General features: G+C 40.2%; 1 protein-coding gene across 1 annotated transcript in view; it reads right to left on the reverse strand.

The window, feature by feature from the left end:
• Positions 1-21,818, reverse strand: part of LOC148044463 (uncharacterized) — an 85,312-nt gene that overhangs the window by 43,339 nt on the left and 20,155 nt on the right. The window contains exon 2 of the mRNA XM_087722125.1: positions 14,946-17,414. Coding sequence (XP_087578251.1) covers positions 14,946-17,414 — 2,469 coding nt within the window. The remainder of the gene's footprint in view (positions 1-14,945; positions 17,415-21,818) is intronic.

The raw sequence follows: 21,818 nt of genomic DNA on the forward strand, positions 1-21,818 counted from the left end.
TGGAACATGCCTTTTTTTCTCTCATGGATTGCTTTGACTTTGGCATTGCAAGGTTTTACTGCCTGGCTGTTTGGCTTAAGATCTGCTAAGACTCCACAGCTGTCCCTTTGAAATTTGTTTTCGTTCACAGAGAGCTTGTGAGCGTATGTTTTAATCTTGTTCACCTAAGAGAAAGCAGATGCGTATGAATTTTGCGTCTGTGACCTTGCAAGGAACAGTTTCAGAACTGTAAAAATTATTAAATACAGAGGAAAAAATTGAGATAAAATTGGAATACTTGGAGCATTTAACAATAAAATATGATGAAAAACTGAGGATGTTTTTCAAATGCAAAATAAGGCAATTGAAACTCAAAAAACTGAAATGGAAGACAAATATAAAGAGATTAAACTTGTTGATATTCATGGCAATTGGTTTATTTCTGAAAAAAGAAAGAATGGAATATTGAAAGGGGAATTAAATAGAGATGAAATTTATTTCAAAGGGCAAGACATAGAAGAAGAAGAAAACATTAAAGAATCTATGGACTATGAAATCCTATTTGCAAAATATTTGATAACACTGCTGATAATCAAAGACAAGCTGAATAAGGAAACAGAAAGAGGGCATCAAGACTACATGAGAGATCTTACAAGCAAGGAGTTGCTAAGAGGTGTCCATACAGATTTGATTAAGAGGATGTTTGGAGGACTGGTTCCACAAATGGCAGAAGATATTAGATTGTTTTGTTACTGGAAAGATACAGGTTGACAGATGGAAGAGTATAATTTAAAACTAGCTAAACCTAGTTAAATTTAGTGACAATAGGTATAGTTAAATAAAAATTATAATGATAGTAATGTATACAATGCGTAGTGTTATGATAAGCAATAATTGGATATGAATATTGAATGATACCCGTGAAGGGAAGGCTAGAAATCCTTTTGGACTATATATAAAGGTTAATAATAATAATAACAATAAAAAAGAACTAAATTAGACACAGTTTTGATTATTAGGGGGAAAATGTAGGATATAGGATATAGTCAAATAAAGAAAGGATAATGATAATAATTTATATATATGTATGGGTATAATATAAGGGAACTGGATGTAAATTGTAAACAGTGATTTGGAAAGAAGGATAGAAAATTTTGTTATTAAATATTATGGATATTTAGCTAGAATAGGATATGAGGATTTAGTGTTAATGGAGGATTTTATAAATAAGTAAATGAAATGCCAGTATGTGGTTATGTATTAAATCTTGGTATATTTTATGATGAAGGACGTTTAAACAATCATATCAAATAAAAGTGGAGGTATGATGATGGTAATATAATAAACATCTGAGTTAAGATGCTAGAGTTAATATGAATTATATTTGATGACGGTGGAAGAGATGCACAAAAGCCTTTTGTAACCAACTGATGCACTTTCTACAGTATGTAAAGAAGGAGGATTCGTATGTTTGTTTTGAAAATAAAAATATATTAAACAAAAAAACAAATGGGGCCAGCACCTGACAGTGGTGGAGCAGTTCCAGGGCTGTATGTGTGCACCTTGCCACAGAGCAGAGGCATCAACCCCAGGGTAGCACACTGTCCCTCAGGCCACCAACTCGTCTGCCCATCCACCCATTGAACGGACTGGCCCAGAAATGGCACATCCCCTCATTGCGGACTGGATGTGGGACCCAAGGCAGAGGGGAGGGCAAGTGGGCAGCAGTTGCCCGGATTGCTGGAAGCCTTGAAGCCAAACATGCCAGGCCCAAAAGGTGAGCAAGCCTTGCCATGTTCCCCTGAGCTGGCTCTTCGTGCAAGCACAACGGATCTCCCTCCCCTGCTGTCAGCCTTACCTTTCAGATCTTCCATGCACCTCCACCGGCCTGAATGCCCTGCCCTTCAGATCCCAACAGGGCCAGTGTGTGGCTGCTCACAAAGGTAAGGCCAACCATGGGGGCCAGATCCACATTTGACACCCTTGTTCTAAATGGTCAAGATTACTCAGCAGAAGGAAGACTATTTTCAAACTGCACTAAGAAAATGTCCCTGAAAGTCAAATTTACAATTGGGGTGTGTGTGTGTGGAGAAAAATAAAGGCTGACATTTTCTGTTCTGTTTTGCAAAAGTGGTTGAAGCACCTTTTCAAATAACAATTAGGTGGTGTAAATTAAGCCTCTATGACCATCCCTTTGGAATGAGTTGCATATACAAAATGTATTGGTTGGTTGGTCCCCAAACCCCGAACAGATTAACCATTACATTACTTGTATCACTCTCCATCACTTGAGACTTGATCATAAACTGCATTTACAAAACCTTCTTTTTTTAATCAATGTATTCAAATCTCATTTAAACAGTTTTTAATTTACTTCACATTCCTTCTCCCTAACACCCATTCAACAATCTGCAACATTTAAAAACCTTTAAATTGCTTTCTTTCAGGAAAATTGTAGAGTTTTATTTTAAGGCAGCATGTATTTCAGAAACGTCTCTCTCTCTCACACACACCCAAAATCTCATGGAGGATAAAACTAAGACAAATTGGTCAATATATCACCCTAAATAAACCAGTTCCCTGGAAATTCACAGTAAGCTGTACATTACTAAGCTGTGATTGCACAGTGGTTAGAAGTTGCAGGCTAACTCTGCCAATTGCCAGGAGTTTGATCCTGACTAGCTCAAGGTCGACTCAGATTTCCATCCTTCTGAGGTCAGTAAAATGATCCAAATTGTTGGGGGTAATATGCTGACTTTGTAAACCTCTCAGAGAAAGATGTAAAACACTGCGAAGCTGTATATAAATGCTAATAGACAACCCTTTATTTTGAAAAATTAATTATTTCCGAGTCATTCCAATTATATAGCTTTATAACTTAATTATATTAATAATTATTCTCACCTGGGATATGTGCTCCTTTTCCTCTGATTGATTAGGAAGATCATGGCAAACATTACAAATCTGGGACTTCAATAGAGTTTTTTGATGCTCCATAATAAAAAACAGGAAAGAAAGGCCTAAGGAATTTAAACTCACTGTTCAGAGACCCATCAGCTAAGTACACTTCATAGCTGTAGGCCTGGGAAGATGTCCCAGTATTAGGATTCACATACCTGTCTTGCAAATTTGGTCCCCCAGGGAAATTTGATGCAAAATGAGAACTTCCTATGAACTTCCTTCACTTCTGAAACTTGGTTACAATAAACACAGTGACAGAAAGCAGAAAAATGGATGAGATGGCAACCAAGCAGATAATCAGATACAGTGTTAGAGTATGATCTCCCTCCTGAGGGACTTCATCCTTAGGATTTTCCATAATTTTCATGTAAGGATCAGAGAAGCCGTCCACTAGAAGAATCCTTAGGGTTGCAGAGGCAGACTGTGGAGGATGCCCATTATCCCTAACTGCCACAATAAGAGTGTGTTTGAAACTGTCTCGGATGTTCACCGGCCTCATGGTTTTCACCTCCCCATTCTGAGTTCCAACAGCGAAACACAAAACTGGGATACCAAATCTCAAGTCAACATGGCAAGATAAACTATCTACTATACATGGATGACTTAAAATTGTATGCAAAAAGCCTCAGTGAATTTAAATCAAAACTCAACACAGTTCAACTGTTCAGCAGTGACATCAAAATGAACTTTGGAATTGAAAAATGTGTTATATTATCCATGTAGCAAGGAAAATGAAAAAAAAAATAGAAGGACTAGAACTGGAAAATGGAAGCATAGTGAAAACATTAGCAAATGATGATGGTTACAAATACCTAGGCATATTAGAAGCAGATAACATCTTGAATAGAAAAGTCAAAGAATCAATGCAAAAGGAGGGTCTGCAAAATATTAAAATCAAAGTTGAATGCTGGAAACATAATTAAAATCATTAATACATGGGCAGTTCCAGTGATGCACTACTCAGCTGGAATCATCAAATGAACTTTGGCTGAACTGGAAAACTTGGACCAGAAAACGCACAAACGTTTTACATCCACAAAGTGACATTGACAGGTTGTACCTGCCAAGAAAAATAGGGGGCAGGGGGCTATTGCAAATCCATCAAACTGTAGAAGAAGAAGAAATGAAGTTTGAATGATTATGTGAACCAAAGTACATAGAAATTGCTACAGGCCGTGAAAACGGAAAACAGTATAAAAACAACAGAAACAAAGGTAGAATATAAGGAAAAACAGCTGGATGAAAGATTAAATAGATGGAAAACCAAAGCTTTGCATGGACAGCACTTGAAAAACATTGAAGGAAAATGTAATGACAATTGACACGGATATGACTTAAGATGGGAACCATCAAGAAAGAAATGGAAGGTTTAATAGTCGCTGCTCAAGAACAAGCACTACAAGCTAATGCCATGAAAGCAAAGGTACAAAAATCCACTGACAATCCAAACTGGATTGTCAACAACAAAGTTGAAACTGTTTCACATTTAATGAATGCAGCAAAATTGCACAAACTGATTACAAAGCTAGACACGACCGAGTTGCTAAATTAATCCACTGGTCATTATGTAAAAAATACAACTTACCTATATCCAAAAAATCATGGGAGCACAAAGTGGAAAAGGTTACCGAAAATGAGAAGGTGCAGATCTTGTGGGACTTTGAATACAGACGGATCATCATTTGGAACACAACACACCAGATATCACACTTGTAATATGGGCCAAAACATACAATTTATTGACATCGCGGTACCAGGAGATGCCAAAGTCGAAGAAAAAGAACTGGAAGAAATCATGAAATACAGTGACTTGGCCATCGCAAACTACCTGATTATGGATGAAACATGTAACAGTGATACCCATTGTCATCAGGGCTACCTTGGTCCAAGAATTTTATAATATACATCAACAAATTGCAGCTTCCTGCAATAACACCAGTGGAACTGCAAAAAAACCTGTGCTACTCAGAACATTGTATATTTTAAGAAGGTACTTGGTTGATACCTAGAACGCTGGCAGCAATCTGTGTCAACCATTAACCAGTCAATGGTATTTGTGATGTATTTTTGAATGTTCGGTTGACTGAGTTTCATGTTTAATGGATAATAATAATAATAATAACAATAGCAGTGGACTTATATACCGCTTCATAGGGCTTTCAGCCCTCTCTAAGCGGTTTACAGAGAGTCAGCATATTGCCCCCAACAATCTGGGTCCTCATTTTACCCACCTCGGAAGGATGGAAGGCTGAGTCAACCCTGAGCCGGTGAGATTTGAACCGCTGAACTGCTGATCTAGCAGTAGCCTGCAGTGCTGCATTTAACCACTGCGCCACCTTGGCTCATCTACAACAACAACAACAACAACCTTTATTGTCATTCTACAATGAAATTGATTTAGCCTCTACTGGTGCAATCCATATCAAAAATACAAGATAACATGAATAATATAGACAATGGTCCTTATACAAGTGATTAGGGAGAAACCAGTCATATGTTTCCATGTATGCCTAGAGTGATTGTATTTGTATTTAGGAGTCTGACAGTCCATGGGTAAAAGCTGTTTTTAAACCTATTTGTCCAACTGGCTATACTATCAGGTGTTTCATGGTCTTTCTCTTCACTAGATTAGCCATGCCCAATGTTGTGGCCCGTCAGTGGCCAGCGGAGCTGGCAGCAGAGTTGGACAGTGAGGAAGTTAGGGAGGAGCATGAGCCAGTCCTGGAGACTGGGAAAGGTTCAGATGAGGGCTCTGCATCAGAGCCAAGGCCGTCTGACAGTGATCAGGTGCCTACGGAGCTAGACAGCAGTGAGGCAGAAGAACAGCTAGAGCCTGTTCCCAGTGTGTCATGCGCAGAGCTGCCAGAAAAAAAGAACAATTCAGGGTAGACTTGGGAGTAAAGTCACAGGTGGAAGGTGTTTGGCCCCTCCTACAGGAAATAAGACAGGAGCGAAAGGGGAGTGGGCTTTTTCAGGAAACAATTCGTTATGTCGGTCATTAGATTCATTTCAGAATGTGACAATCTGTCCATGAATGTCAGAGACTCTGTGTCCAGTCTGGTAAGTTCCCCTTCTACCCCCTCATCTAAGTCATTTTAAAAGATATTGAAGAATACCGGGCCTAAGATGGAACCTTGTGGTACCCCACTGCTTACTTCTCTCCATGTAGACTTAGACCCACTAAAGACTACTCATTGAGTATGGTTTGTCAGCCAGTTACAAATCCATCTGGTGGTTATGCTATCTATGCCACTTTTTTTTAGCTTACCAAAAAGTAGGTTGTGGTCTACTTTGTCTGTCTTGCTGAATCCTAAGTATATTATGTCTACAGTATTTTGCTGGTCTACTAATTTAATCACTATGTTGAAAAATGAAATAAGTTTGGTTTGGCATGATCTGTTTTTAACAAACCCATGCTCACTTCTAGTTATTACTTTACATGATCACTCTTGTGCGACTATTATATGTACAAAAATGGAAAGAATCTAGAGAAATGGTTGGTGAACATGACAGAACTAGCAGAGATGGCAAAATTAGCTTGTTTGATTTATTAGTGACTGGAAACCTTTTATGGACTTATTTTCACAGTGTTTTCTAATGCCTATGTGTATTTACCCACATAGTACAGCTGTAGTATTTTTTTTTCTTATCTTTCTTACTCTCCACTTATTGGTATTATTATTATTATAATTATCATTATTTTGTTCTTTGCATGTGCACTGAGAGATTCTGCTTTCGGTATTCCTTGTATGTCTAATCACACTTAGCAAAGAATTAAATTCAATTCAGAATAATTAAAAAGGTTTACAGATTATAATAGCGTTTCCATGAATTAAAAAAATATCAACAGAATCTTTAAACACCAGGTGATAATATAATAATGAACTGTTGCAAAGTATGTATTTTAGTGAAATTCTGTCCTTTCCTAATAATTTCTACAATATAGGAATAGCTGCCAAGAGAAGTTCATATAAGATTCACTAAGAAAGCAATCAAAACACAAATACTACAGATGGCAAGAGATAAAACATTGAAATATAAAGATAAGGAGATTGTGGTCCTGAAACAAGTACCAAGAAGAGTGAGAGAGATGAGAAGAGAATATCAATTTTTGACTAAAATTTTACTTTAAAAAGGCGTTAATTACAGATGGCTGATACCAGAAGGTCTCATGTTTGTATAGCAAGGACAAAGAAACAGAATAGATTCAATTGAGAAAGCAGAACTATTTTATGCAGAATATTTTAGAGGGAAAGAGGAGACACAAAAAGAAGAATCATTAATTGAATTCCAAGAGGAATGTCTAGCAGTGACTGAAAAAGAAGAAGGTGTGGAGCCTAGAGAACAACGAGAACTGAGATCTACTAGAGCAGCAAATCATTCTTATAATGTATAAATATGGAAGAGAAAAAATTGATTACAATTAATATAAATGGACTCAAATCAGCTATTAAAAGAAGGAAAACATTTCATAAATTAGAAAAATTAAAATTTGATATCATCTGCCTACAAGAAGTATATATTAAAGAGCAACATGAACAAATATTGATACAGCTAAAGCTAGGGAAAATATTTACTGTGTTGACACGATGTAAGAAAAGAGGAGTGGTTTTAAATATTAAAGATACAATTCCAGCGGAACAAATTTATACAGATGATGATGGAAGAATCTTGATGGTGGAAATTATGGACAACAATATGAAAATACTTTTAATAGCAATTTACCCTCCAAATGACAATCAAGAAGAATTTTATAGAAAATTACACATGAAAATAATTGGATTGGACTATGTTAATATCTGCATGATGGGATATTTTAATGGAATAGTAGATGAGAAATTGGACTATAAAACACAAAAAACAATAAAACAAAGTAGAAAGACTCTTCCAAAATCCTTTTTTAAAATGATAGATGAAATAGATTTAAAAAATGTATGGAGAGAAAGAAACACTAAAACTAGACAATATACTTTCTACTAAAATAGACACTCATTATGGTCTACAATAGATATGATATGGATGTCAACGGAATTGATATTTAACATACAGGAAATTGATATAGAAACAAGTACTTGGGCAGACCACAATCCAATGACAATTAAATGGAAAGGACAAAGTAGAAGATCTAGATGGACTTTAAACAATACCATATTAAAAGAAAAGAACTTTGTACAGAAAATGGAGAAAGAATTGGCTTTCTTTTTTTAAAGAAAACAGAAAAGGTGACACATCAATGCAGAACCTTTGGGATACAATGAAGGCCTACCTAGAGGCTTGATAAAAGACTGTACAAGGAAAAGAAATACTAAGAAACGACAAGCTTCTAAAACATTGGAGGATGATTACAAGAGACTTGAAAAAGAGTTACAGAAACTTCCACAAAAAAAGGACATTAAAATAAAAATGGGCAAAATTAAACATAAAATGGGGCTAATGGAAAAGGAGGAACTAGCACAAAAACCTAGAGGTGCTAAACAGAACTACTTCGAAGATGCAAACAAACCAGGTAGATGGTTAGCGTATAAACTGAAAAAAGAGAGAGAATCAAGAAAAACAATGCAACTAATAGACGATCAAGGGCAAATTTGCTATGGAAATAGAGAGAAGAAAAAAATTGTACAAGATTATTAGGGAAAATTGTATGAACAAGAGAACATAGAGGAGGGAAGAGTCAAAAAATACTTGCAGAAAGCAAATGTACCCCAGATATTTAAAGAAACTGAAATGATGCTAGGAGGGAATATAACAATGATGGAATTAACTGAAGCACTTAAAAAACAATATAATGGAAAGGCTCCAGGTCGGGATGGACTGCCAGGAGAATTTTATAAGACATTACAGGAATTGTTGAATCTTCCATTGTTAGAAGTTATGAACGAAGTCATGTTAAAGATAAGGATACCCAAATTGTGGTCAGAAGCATATATTACGCTTGTGCCAAAGGAGGACGATGATCCACAACAAATTAAGAACTATAGCCCTATCTCCCTGCTAAATTCAGATTATAAAATCTTCGCTTCAATATTGGCAGAAAGACTTAAAAGATATTTAAATAATGTTATCCACCCTGATCAAAATGGGTTTCTGCCAAAGAGACAAATTAAAGATAACCTGAGAATAATTCTGGACACTTTGGAATATTATGAGGCACACCCTGAAAAACAAATGGCCTTGATATTTTTAGATGCACAAAAAGCTTTTGACAACGTGAATTGGCGATTTATGTTATTACATTTGGAGCAGATGGGCTTTGGTAAGAAATTCATTCAAGCCATAGAAGCTATATATCATAAACAAACAGCAAAGATAATGATAAATGGGGAACTGACAGATTCTATTGATATAAGGAAAGGGACAAGACAATGTTGCCCACTGTCACCTCTGTTGTTTGTGTTAACATTAGAAGTCTTAAATAGACACACAGACAGACACACAAACAGACACACACACACACACACACACACACAAACACACACACAGAGAGATTGGCACAAGATCACCTTTCTACCTTACTGTCTCAGAAAAGGAATTGTTTGTTACATTATTTTCTAAATGTGCAACCACTTCTCTTTATTTCCATCTTTCCAAATAGTCTATGCATTATCTGTCCAAAGAATAATAATTTAAGCCTGGTAATATGTGCCTTGAGTGAAAACTGTACATTAGTTTGTTTAAGCATGAAAAAGCATCTATACGCAGAACTTGCAAACAGATTCAAAAGAAAAAAAATCCATTCTTATTAGTCTGTTGACAAAAACGTTTACACTTTCTTTATTATTATGGTTAAAATAACTTAAGAGATTTGCCTTGTATGTTACAAGTTTGTACCTAAGGAAATTGGGATGGGTGGAAGGAGGAGGGGGAGGAAAAAGACTACTTTCCTACTGCACTAGGAAAATATGCCTGGAAACTATGTTTGCAACCATCGAGTAAAAATCCCAGTATGTTGGCATTTTGTCCCCACATTTTTCCATGTTGCAAAAAGTCATACTGGAAAAGATAATCAAAAAACAGAAATAGATTTTTAAAACAATGCAAAAATTATGGAATGAATGGTGATCTCTGCTCTAAACAGATCTGTGGTTCTTCAACAAATAACAACAAAGTTGCTCAGGAATAATCAAAAGAGCAAAACCACAAAAAGTGGGAATAAATAGAAAGACGTTAGATTAACTGCATGTTTTCCTCACCTCTTTCTTTGCGCCATTAACTGCAACCTGCTCAGAAGTATCTTGGATGCCTGCAGAAATACCACTGTTCTCTGGGACGCTAACATCTCCCACCGAAAAGACAGGAAAGAGAGGCCTGAGAAATCGGAACTCGCTACTTAAGGATCCACCAGTCAAACAAACATCATAACGGTAAGTCCTGGAAAGTGACCCATTCTGTGAATCAGCACAGTTCCCTGGAGTATCAGAACCAGCAGGTGGGAAGTGAGGAACAGCTGCAGTAAAATGGCTTTGTGGGTCCTTCTTGAAGATTTTGACCACAATAACCACAACAATGCAGACCAGGAACACAAAGGAGACTGCAGCCAAGCAGATCACCAGATACTTGGTCAAGGTTTTATCTTCTTCCGGTTCTTGCACACTGACATCCACCCTCCTCAGGAAGGGATCCGAAAAGCCATCCACAAGAAGAACATTAAGCAACGCCGTGCTGGTCTGCGGAGGAAGGCCGTTGTCTCTGACCAGTATCACCAGCCTCTGCTTACTTGTGTCTCGCTCATTCAGGACTCTCCTGGTTTTCACTTCCCCATTCTGCGCTCCTATGCTGAAAAGGGCTGGGTCTGTGGCCTTCAGCAATTCATAGGAAAGCCAGGAGTTTTGGCCAGAATCTCCATCCACTGCAACCACCTTGGTGACCAGATAGCCGGCCTCGGCTGACTTGGGAAGCAGCTCATTGCATGGGGATGTGTTGTTCTGGAGGGGATACAGGAAGAAGGGAGCGTTGTCATTCTCATCTATGATGTGGATTCGGACAATCACTTCTGAGCTCAGGGAAGGAGAACCACCATCAGATGCCCTCACAATGACTCTGAAGCCTCTTATCTGCTCATAGTCCAGGGATCGGAGGGCATACATGTTTCCAGTTTCAGAGTTGATTGAGATGTAAGAAGTCATCATGCCATCACCTTTCCCAGGCAGAACTATGTAATTCACTTTAGCATTCAGGGTTGTGTCTAGATCCAGAGCATGGACTGAGCCAATGAACAAGCCTGGAATATTATTCTCCCTGATTTGCATGTCATATGAAGACTTTTCAAAAAGGGGAGAATTATCATTGACATCAGAGATCTGAACATTAATCAATCTTGTTGAAGTGAGCCTAGGAGCTCCCCAGTCAATGGCAGTGATGGTGATGTTGTATTCAGTGACCGTCTCTCTGTCTAGGGGACTTTGGAGCACAAGCTGATAAAAGTTGTTTGTGGTGGCTTTCAGCACAAAAGGGAGATTCATCTGCACGGAGCAGACCATTTTGCTGTTGTCTCCAGAGTCTTGGTCTCTCACATTGAAGAGGGCCACTATTGTGTCCAGGGGAGAGTCCTCCTTTAAAGGGCTGATCAGAGATATGATGGACACTTCTGGGGGATTGTCATTCTCATCTTCAACCTCTATCAGTGTCTTGCAGTGCCCTGAAAGACCCCCTCCATCTGTTGCTCTGATGTTCATGCTATAGCTCTTTTCTTTCTCATAATCAATCTGTCCACAAACAGTTATTTCACCAGTAATTTCATTTAAATAAAACAAATTGTTTATTCTTTCAGGCACCTGATGGAACGAGTAGAGGATTTGCGCATTTGAACCCAAATCCAGATCTGTAGCTTCCACCTTAATCACAAGAGTTCCCTTAGGGAGATTCTCCTTTATTCTTGCCTTATATTCAGACTTACTAAACAAAGGAAAGTTATCATTAATATCCAGAACATTAATATTAATTTGAACTGTGCCAGTTTTCTTTGGAACTCCTCCATCAATAGCCAATAGAATCAATTCAAGGTGTGACATCCTCTCCCTATCTAATGTTTTCTTCAAAACAAGGTATATATTGTTATCCCCGTCTTCATTCTTATATACTTCCAGGTGAAAATGTTCATTGGGACTAAGAGTATAATTTTGGATGCTATTTTCTCCCAAGTCCTCATCTTGGGCAGGTTCCAAGGGGAACGTTGTACTTTTAGGAACAGTCTCAAGAATGTCTACCTCCACATTGTTTTTCCAAAATTTGGGTGCATTGTCATTCACATCTTCTATCTTGATTTCAAGATTAAACATATCTAAGGGGTTTTCCAAAACAAGCTGAGAAAGAAGTAGACAAGGATCATCCTGGCCACATAAAGCTTCTCTGTCTATTTTATCATTAATCAACAGATTCCCAGTTTGAATATCAAGGTGGAAGTATTCCTGAGTGCCCACAGCAACTAAATGTGCTTTGCGTGTGGTAAGCTCCCCTGTTTTCAGTTTCAATTCCTTGAGCACATTAGCCACCAGAAACCCCTTTTTCTTTTCTTCAGGGACAGAAAAGCGAATTGAAGCACACATTACTCTAAGGAATGAAAAAGAGAGAAGGACATACAGACCTTGCCTTTTCCAAAAGCCATTCTCCATGATTCCAGTCTCTTGTAGGCTGAAATTCTGCCCCAAAATTCAGTCTTTTTTCCTTCCTTTATGATTTAATTGTTCAAACTGTATCAAATTGTATAATCTGCAAACGTTTCACTGCCAAAGAGTCCTTTTGTTCTATTTTATATTACTGTTCTGCCCTAAGTCTGAGCGAGCAGACCAGAACTAAATTTCTTTGCTAATATTGCCACCATGTGGTGAACTAGGCAAAAATTATATTTGTACTGTTTAGTCATATTCAATCCATTTTTATCTATCCACTAGCTAGCCTACCAAACAGATTATTTTATTAACTATTTAATTATATAGAAAAACAGTGGGAATCTGCACAAAAGAACATCAACATTATTGATAAAGGTTGTAATCAAGTCATTTCACAGTTGAGTTTCGAATGACTGTGGGCATATCCAGTGACTCTTTAGGTAGTTTCTGTTGTGTGGGAATAGAATAGAATAGAATAGAATAGAATAGAATAGAATAGGTTGGAAGGAATATTGGAAATTTTCTAGCCAGGAGACCCTCTATCATTCCAGAAAAACTACTATATCTTCTTATAAACCTTTAGTGATAGAACACCCACAGCTTCTGAAGGCTGTTCTACAGATTGATTGTAAGGAAATTTGTCTTATTTCTAGGAAAAATTCTTCTTGTCTTGCATTCAGGTACTTTGGACAATAGGTGACCCGCTCTTCCTTATGGCATCTCCAGAGGTGGTATTCAGCTGGTTCAGCCCAGTTTAACCAAACCTGTTGTTAACTTTGTGTGCACTTCAGTGAACTGGCTGGCCCTGCCCCTCACCTCCCCGGCACTCCTTATCTCGGCCAGCATCTCCTGAGGCCATTTTGGCATCTTGGCACTCCTCTAACCCCCCCCTCCAAGCAAGTGATATCCATGCAGGCAAAACCCCAAGGCAGCTCTGACAAGGCACTTGGCAGGAGGGGCTGGAGCTACTAAACAAACAGCCAAGCTAAGTGCCTGAAGGACCCCATCTCATCACTAGGAGTCCAGGCGCCTCAGCAGGCAGTGGGTGAGGTCTCAGCTGGGCTTTTTGGCAGGCAACAAGCCTCACAGGGGGCCGATCTAGCACCTGGAACTGGCTCTGCCCTATGGAGGATGGGGGCATTTTTCAGGTTCTTGACAAGAGGGACTCAGACCTGGTAGGAGTCATAATCCACGAGCTGCTACTGATGCTGTGCAGCTACCCGGGCAGCCTCTTGGTGGGTGGTGGCCTGCAGGTAGGTGCAGTGGAGGTGTGGTGGTCCTCCATCCCTTCCTCCATGGATCTAGATTAGTTCCCTTCCTCCTCATCTGCTGGTGGCCCCAGAGCTGCTACCATTCCTGCACCTGATTGAAGCTGCCCTCCTGGCTTGCATCTGCCACCTGGGCACACTGTATGTGGTGAGGATGAGGCTCGGATGCCTTCAGGACCAGCTCTTGGCTACCACAAGGCCCAAGAGAAAGCATCTGGTCTGGGCACACAGCCCTCCAAGACAGAGCCCTTCCAGGGAGGAAAGCCTTGGACAACCAGATCCATCACAAAGGCCTCAAGGGGCTTCAAAGCTTCCAGGTGCCTCCACGATCACCTCTGCATTATTCAAACCTTCAGCTATTTCATACCCCTTCTTTAGCTATTTTAGTTGATGTTACTAAGCGGTATTGTTTTCCTCTTTTTGACCATTTGTTTTTCATGTTTCTGGAAGTCTTCACCTCACAGTTCCCCAAACCCCGAACAGATTAACCATTACATTACTTGTATCACTCTTCACCAATTGAGACTTGATTGTAAGCTGCATTTACAAAACCTTCTTTTTTCAATCAATGTATTCAAATCTCATTTAAACAGTTTTTAATTTACTTCACATTCCTTCTCCCTAACACCCATTCAATAATCTGCAACATTTAAACACCTTTAAATTGCTTTCTTTCAGGAAAATTGTAGAGTTTTATTTTAAGGCAGCATCTATTTCAGAAACTTCTCTCTCTCACACACACCCAAAATCTTATGGAGGGTAAAACTAAGACAAGTTGGTCAATATATCACCTAAATAAACCAGTTCCCTGGAAATTCACAATAAGCTGTACATTACTAAGCTGTGATTGCACAGTGGTTAGAAGTTGCAGGCTAACTCTGCCAATTGCCAGGAGTTTGATCCTGACTGGCTCAAGGTTGACTCAGCCTTCCATCCTTCCGAGGTCAGTAAAATGATCCAAATTGTTGGGGGTAATATGCTGACTTTGTAAACCTCTTAGAGAAAGATGTAAAACACTGTGAAGCTGTATATAAGTGCTAATAGACAACCCTTCATTTTGAAAAATTAATTATTTCCGAGTCATTCAAATTATATAGATTTATAACTTAATTATATTAATAATTATTCTCACCTGGGATATGTGCTCATTTTCATCCGATTGATTAGGAAGATCATGGCAATCATTACGAATCTGTGGATTCAGCAGAGTTTTTTGATGCTCCATAGTAAAAACAGGAAAGAAAGGCCTAAGGAATTTAAACTCACTGCTCAGAGACCCATCAGCTAAGCACACTTCATAGCTGTAGGCCTGGGAAGATGCCCCAGTATTAGGATCCACACACTTGTCTTGCAAATTTGGTCCCCCAGGGAAATTCCCTGCGGAATGAGAACTTCCTATGAACTTCCTTTGCTTCTGAAACTTGGTTGCAATAAACACAGTGACAGAAAGCAGAAAAATGGATGAGATGGCAACCAAGCAGATAATCAGATACAGTGTTAGAGTATGATCTCCTTCTTGCGGGACTTCATCCTTAGGATTATCCATAATTTTCATGTAAGGATCAGAGAAGCCGTCCACTAGAAGAATCCTTAGGGTCGCAGAAGCAGACTGAGGAGGATACCCATTATCCCTAACTGCCACAATAAGAGTGTGTTTGAAACTGTCTCGGATGTTCACCGGCCTCATGGTTTTCACCTCCCCATTCTGAGTCCCAATAGCGAAGAGACTCGGATCTGTGGCCTTCAGCAACTGATAGGAAAGCCAAGAATTCTGCCCTGAATCTCTGTCCACTGCCACCACTTTGGTGACTAGGTAGCCTGTCTCTGCTCCCCTGGGAACCAGATCATTTGATGGAGAAGTGCTGTTCTGAAGGGGGCAGAGGATGAAGGGGGCATTGTCATTTTCATCTGTGATAAGAACTCGGACCATCGTTTCTGAGCTCAAGGGAGGTGAGCCCTTGTCTACAGCCCTCACCACCACCTGTAAATCCTGTATATCCTCATAATCTATAGATCGAATGGCATACAAGTTCCCAGTTTCAGAGTTGATGGAGATGTAAGATGATGCAGGCTCTTCTCTGATCTCTCCAAACAAAAGAGAGTAGGTTACTTTGCCATTCTGTTCTGTGTCCACATCCACAGCATGGACTGATCCAATGAGCAGTCCCGGAATGTTGTTTTCTCGTAAGTGCAAATTGTAGAAACCTCTTTCAAACATTGGAGGGTTATCATTGACGTCTGAAAGTTGAATGCTAATAACTGTCATTGAAGTGAGTCTGGGAGAACCTTGGTCGGTGGCTGTGATGGTGATGTTATAATGTGACATTTGTTCTCTGTCCAATGGCTGTTGAGTCACAAGCTGGTAGTAATTGCTCTTTGTGCGTTTCAGTTGAAAAGGTTGATTTGCATCAATGTTGCAGGTAGTTCTGCCATTATCTCCAGAATCTTCATCCTTAACACTGAATACAGCCAGCAGTGTTTCAGGTGGAGAGTTTTCTGGTAAGAGATTTGCGATGGATGATATAGTTATCTCAGGGTAATTGTCATTCTCATCCTCAACATCAATAAGGACTTTGCAAAATGCAGACAATCCCCCTCCATCTGCGGCCTTGATGCTGAGTTCATAATTTTGTTTTTTTTCGTAATCAATTTTCCCTACGAGCATAATTTCCCCAGTATGATTGTTTAACCTGAATGATTGAAGTACATCTGCTGGTGCTTGGCTAAAAGTGTAAATTATGTGAGCATTGGATCCAATGTCTTTGTCGGTGGCTTCAACTTTAGCAACCAATGAACCTGGATGACTATTTTCCATTAGCTGCACTTTATACACTGCTTGTACAAATTGGGGCACGTTATCATTGGTATCCAGAATATCAATAATTATCTGTGCTGTGCCAGTTCTCCTTGGGATCCCTCCATCCACAGCTTCCAGGGTGAGGATAAACTGAGGGATCACCTCGCGGTCTAATGGTTTTGCCAAAAGTAGTTCTGCATATTTGCTGCCATCCTTTTGACTTTGTACGTCCAGCTTAAAATATTCGCTTGGGCTAAGTATGTAGTTCCGGATAGCATTTTCCCCTGTGTCTAAATCGTGGGCTGCCTCCAAGGGAAAACGTGCATTTATGGGAGTCTGTTCAGGTATTTCAAAAATGAATTGATTCTTAGAGAACATAGGGGAATTATCATTGACATCTTCTACCTGAACTTCAATTCTGAACACTTGCAAAGGATTTTCCAATACAATTTCAAAGAACAAAATGCAGGGATCATTCAGACCACACAAAGATTCTCGATCAATTTTATCCCTCAATATTATATTCCCAGAATGAGGATCCAGTTGGAAATCCTCTCTGGAGCTCTTAGAAATCAACTGTGCTCTGCGAGCAGAGAGCTCCTTCACATCCACTTTCAAATCTTTTAGCACATTTGCTACTATTGATCCAGCTTTCTTCTCCTCAGGCACTGAATAGTGGAATGGTTCACACAACATACCAGAGCTACTTAGAGAAATAAAGAACAAGACCACTTGCCTGCTAGTAGGAGATGCTTCCATTTTCTCAGCCTCTATTTGCGAATATGATTCTTTGTAAACCAGCTCCTACAATTTCTTTTATATTTTTGATCAGTATTTTTTGGTATTCATTCTCAAATATTTTCTTCAGAAATTTCTCAAGGTTTAATTGAGAGCTGTTGCCTTTTGTTCTGAGAGTCGTTTTTCAAATGACTAGATCATTTCTGTAAGTAAAGATATCTCTCTTTTTACTGTTTGGTGCAATAGCACCACCTTGTGTTTAGAGTAAGATGTAACACTGAATTTATGAAGCTCTTTTGAATAAACAGAACAATAATGTAGATTTTCTTCTAGAAGAGCCATATTATGTATATGGAATAGATATGAACCCAAACCATGGCCCCCCAATTTCTTTAGTAATTCTAGTACAAGTAGTATTTAATACCAAAGAAATAGCAGACCATTTTTCTGGTGGTCTCCATTCTTTTATTTGTAATTCAAAAGAAAAAGTGAATCAATTAGAGAGATGAAAATAATAGGCAAGTCTCCCTCTTTTTTTCCCTCTCCACACCCAGTTTTACTTGAAGAACAGAAATATATATAAAAAGCAGCACTTTTCAGATAAGGAATGCAGGTCAAAAAACTGTACTAAGGAATTGGTTAAAGAACACCTAGCTGTTCTGAAAGAGTTCAAGTCTTCAAGACTGGATGGTTTACACCCCAGTGTGCTAAAGAAGCTGGCATACATGATCTCAGAACCACCAAATGAAATCTTTCTGAGATTCTAGAGCATAGGGGAACTGTCAGAGAATTGTCAGAGAGTTTATGTGGTTCCAATATTTAAAAAAGTGAAAACGATGGAATCGGGGTAAAATTCAACAGGTTCTGACAGGTTCTGGAGAACCAGTAGTGGAAATTTTGAGTAGTTCGGAGAACCAGAAATGCTACCTCTGGCTCACCTCAGAGTGGGGTGGGAATGGAGATTTTGCAGTATCCTTCTGCTGCCATGCCCACCAAGCCATGCCCTCAGAACCAGTAGTAAAAACAATTGAATTTCAGCATTGCGATGGACCCAGGAAACTACAGACCAATCACCCTGTTCTATGTTCTAATATCTGTGAAAATTCTGAAAAAGTAATCAAACACCATGTTTGTGAGCACATAAAAATGTGATCACTAGAAACCATCATGGGCTTCTTAAGAACAGGTCACATCAAATAAATGCCTTCTTTGACAAAGTAATAAATTAGTAGATCAAAAAAGTGTTGTGGATAGAGTATACTTAGATTTCAGCAAGTGATACTTTGGTAAACTAGATCATAGCTTACTTCATTGACTAGTGTGGAATAGACAGTAACACTCCACATGGATTTGCAGATAGCTGACCAACCACATTCAATGTATTGACCTCAATAGAACTACATCTAAGTGGAGGGAAACGTGCAGTGGGGACAATGGACAGCCATCTGTCTGAAATGGTATAGAGCAGTGATGGCTAACCTTTTTTGGATCGTGTGCCAAAAGTGGGGGAAGCGCAAGGGGGTCGTGTGTGGGTGTGCCCACATCCATAATGCTATGTGTGCGACACCACCACCATCATCCCCGTGCACATGTACGTGTGACCTTTGCCATCCCCCTGCTTTTGGACCTATTTTTCACCCTCCCCGTGCTCCAGAGGCTTTCTAGGAGCCTGGGGAGGGTGAACACAGCCTCCTCAGCCCCCACGGAGCCCTCTGCAACCTTTAGAGAAGCCTCCTAAAGTCTCCGGAAGGCAAAAAATGGCTCTATGAGCAACCCAGAAGTTCGGGAATGGTGACTTCCAGTTTGCCTGTACAGCCGTTTTTCACCCTTTGGAGCCTTCAGGAGCCTTCCCTGAAGGCTCCAGAGCATGAAAAATGGCCAAAAAAGAAGGCCAAATCAGCTAGCCAGTGCATGCATGCAGGCTCGAGCTGATAGGGCAATGCCTCATGTGCCCTAACAAATGGATCTGCGTGCCATAGGTTTGCCCTCACAGGCATAGGGTCTTCTGCTCTAGTAGGGGTTTGGACTAGAAGACTTCGGAAGTCCCTTCCAACTCTGTTATTCTATATTCTAAATTCGCGTTTGATCCAAAAGTGAGGGGATTTGCTGACACTTCAGAAGGTAGACTCAAGATTGAAAAGGATGTTGATATTGGGTCTTCTCCAACAAGATGCAGTTCAGTGATGAGAAAAGTAAGGTCCTAAAACTCAGCAGGAAAAGTCAGATGCAAAGGTACAGAATATGCAGTATGTGGCCCAATTGAAGTAATTGTGAGAGCAATCTAGGTATCCTGATGGACCAATACTTAAAATATGAGTCAGCCGAATGCTGCCCCTACCATAAAACCAATGCAGTCCTGGACTGCATCAACAGGAGGATAGCATCATGATCATAAGCAATGATAGCACTATTCTATACCACACTGGTAAGGCCACATTTGGACTGCATCCAGTTCTGCTCAGCACAATACAAAAAAGATGCTGAAGCCCTAGAAAAAGCAACAAAGATAATAAGGGATCTGAAGGCTTTGAATTGTTTACTTGACTTTTTTTGGTTTCTTGCATATTGAAATACACTTTAAAAAATCTGGAGGCACTTAGGACCCCACGGAAACTATCACCCAAACAAGTCCGATGGGCTCAATACTTCAACAATTTTGATTTTGTTTTAAAGCACATTCTGGGGGGGGGGGGAGAACTTTTTAGCTGAGGCCCCCTCCAACATGTCTCAATACAAATGCGAACGGGAGCACATAGTGGACAGCATCATTCCCTCTACTGAAACCACTGCCCAAGTGACCACCAAGTGGCAAGACTGGGGTCCTAAGCGCCTCCAGTTTTTTGTGGTAGGTCCAGACTTCGAATGGTTTCTGGCCCCCTTCCAACAGGTGTCTCCAGGTTAGCAGTGTCCAAACGGGCTGTATGAACCCCCGTTTCAAGCTTTTGTCAATAATTTTTTTTGCAATTCCTCCATTTTGCATGGGATCATTGAATAAACTTGGGGTTTGGGGAGTTTTACCCCTGGGAGGGTCTCAATGCTGCAATCAGTATCACGGTGGGGGTGGGGGTAATTTATCGGAAGCTTTTTCATTGAAAACGTCCTTAAGGTATTCTTTAGGGATTTTCTCTTCCCCCTTAATTTTTTCCTGAGCTGAAGCCACTAGGTTAGGTTCAGCATTGGCTATGTGGGAGACCCTCCCCTTGCCCTCCGGGGGTTTAGCGGAACAGATGTGCAACCATCCTTTCCTCCAGTTCACGTATGGGTTCCATTTCCATAGCCAGGATAATCCTAGTATGAGGGATCGATCCATCCCAGGTGCAATGATGAAACTTAAGGTTTCTTAAGTTCCCCCATCCACATATCTACTGGTTCAGTCACAAAATGGGCAGGAGCCTCCCCCCCCCAGCTACTGACCCATCCAACTGGCAAAAGGCAATGGGCATTTTCAAAGTTCTCAGTCTTAAGCCCATTTTCTCCACCACTTCAGGGCTAATTATGCAATGCATGCATCCAGAGTCTAAAAGGGCCAGCATTTTCACTTGGACTCCAGTAGAGGGCACTTTCAGTTCTATTGGAATGGTCATGGGACTCGATCGGGGACTTACCAGATGTTTGTCATCGGAGTCACTTTCCCCTGAGAGAGAGAGGAGGGTTCTTCTTCCCTTAGGTTGGGAGGGAATTCTTCAACTTTCATGGCAGTGTCCTTTCTTTCCCAGGTTGTTTGTCTGGCTTCCTCTCCCCAGCGGCAGGGGGCTTTGGGACAATTTTTGAGCGGAAGTTTGCTGCTCGTTGCCCCTTCTTCCCACAGCGAAAACAAGCAGTAGACGAGGGCTTGCTTGCAGACTAACTTTTGGCTCCCTTCAGAGCTCCTTGGGGGGGGGGGGGATTTTTACCTTTCCCACTGTCTTCCTGGTATTTATCCCTGGCTAGGTCGATCTCCACATCTGCTGCCAATTCGTACCAGCGTTGCAGGTTGCACCCCTCCCTGTTATCACAGTTTTGGTATATATCTTGGTTCAGGCCATCCATAAAAGTGTCCAGCAAAGCCTCATCCGACCAACCCCGCATATACACTGAGTTCACAAAACTCTTGGATGTATTCAGCCACTGGATTTTTCCCTGAGTAAGGGTTTTCATCTTGGTTCTGGCCTTTTACTTGGTGAGCGGGTCATCAAAGCATTTTCTCAGGGCGGCCATAAACCTATTATAGTTCCTCAGCAGAGGGGAGTCATTGTTATGCAGAGCGACCATCCAGGCTGCCGCTTTGTTCTCCAATGCCATGATAACAACTCTTACCTTGGCTTCCTTATTTGGGAGATCCTCCCCAAACTGTTGCATGAAATTCCAGTCCTGCACCAGGAAAAATCCTAGCTCCTTTGGGTCTCCTTCACATTTCACGCCAAGAGGAGGAACTTTTGCCATCCGGCATCTACGGGGGGGGGTGTCCCCCCCTTGGAAGGGCTCTTGCAG

This window comes from Thamnophis sirtalis, unplaced genomic scaffold (genome assembly GCF_051295495.1).
Source record: "Thamnophis sirtalis isolate CommonGarterSnake01/CBP01778 unplaced genomic scaffold, rThaSir2_p1.2 scaffold_8, whole genome shotgun sequence".
Lineage (NCBI taxonomy): Eukaryota > Metazoa > Chordata > Lepidosauria > Squamata > Natricidae > Thamnophis > Thamnophis sirtalis.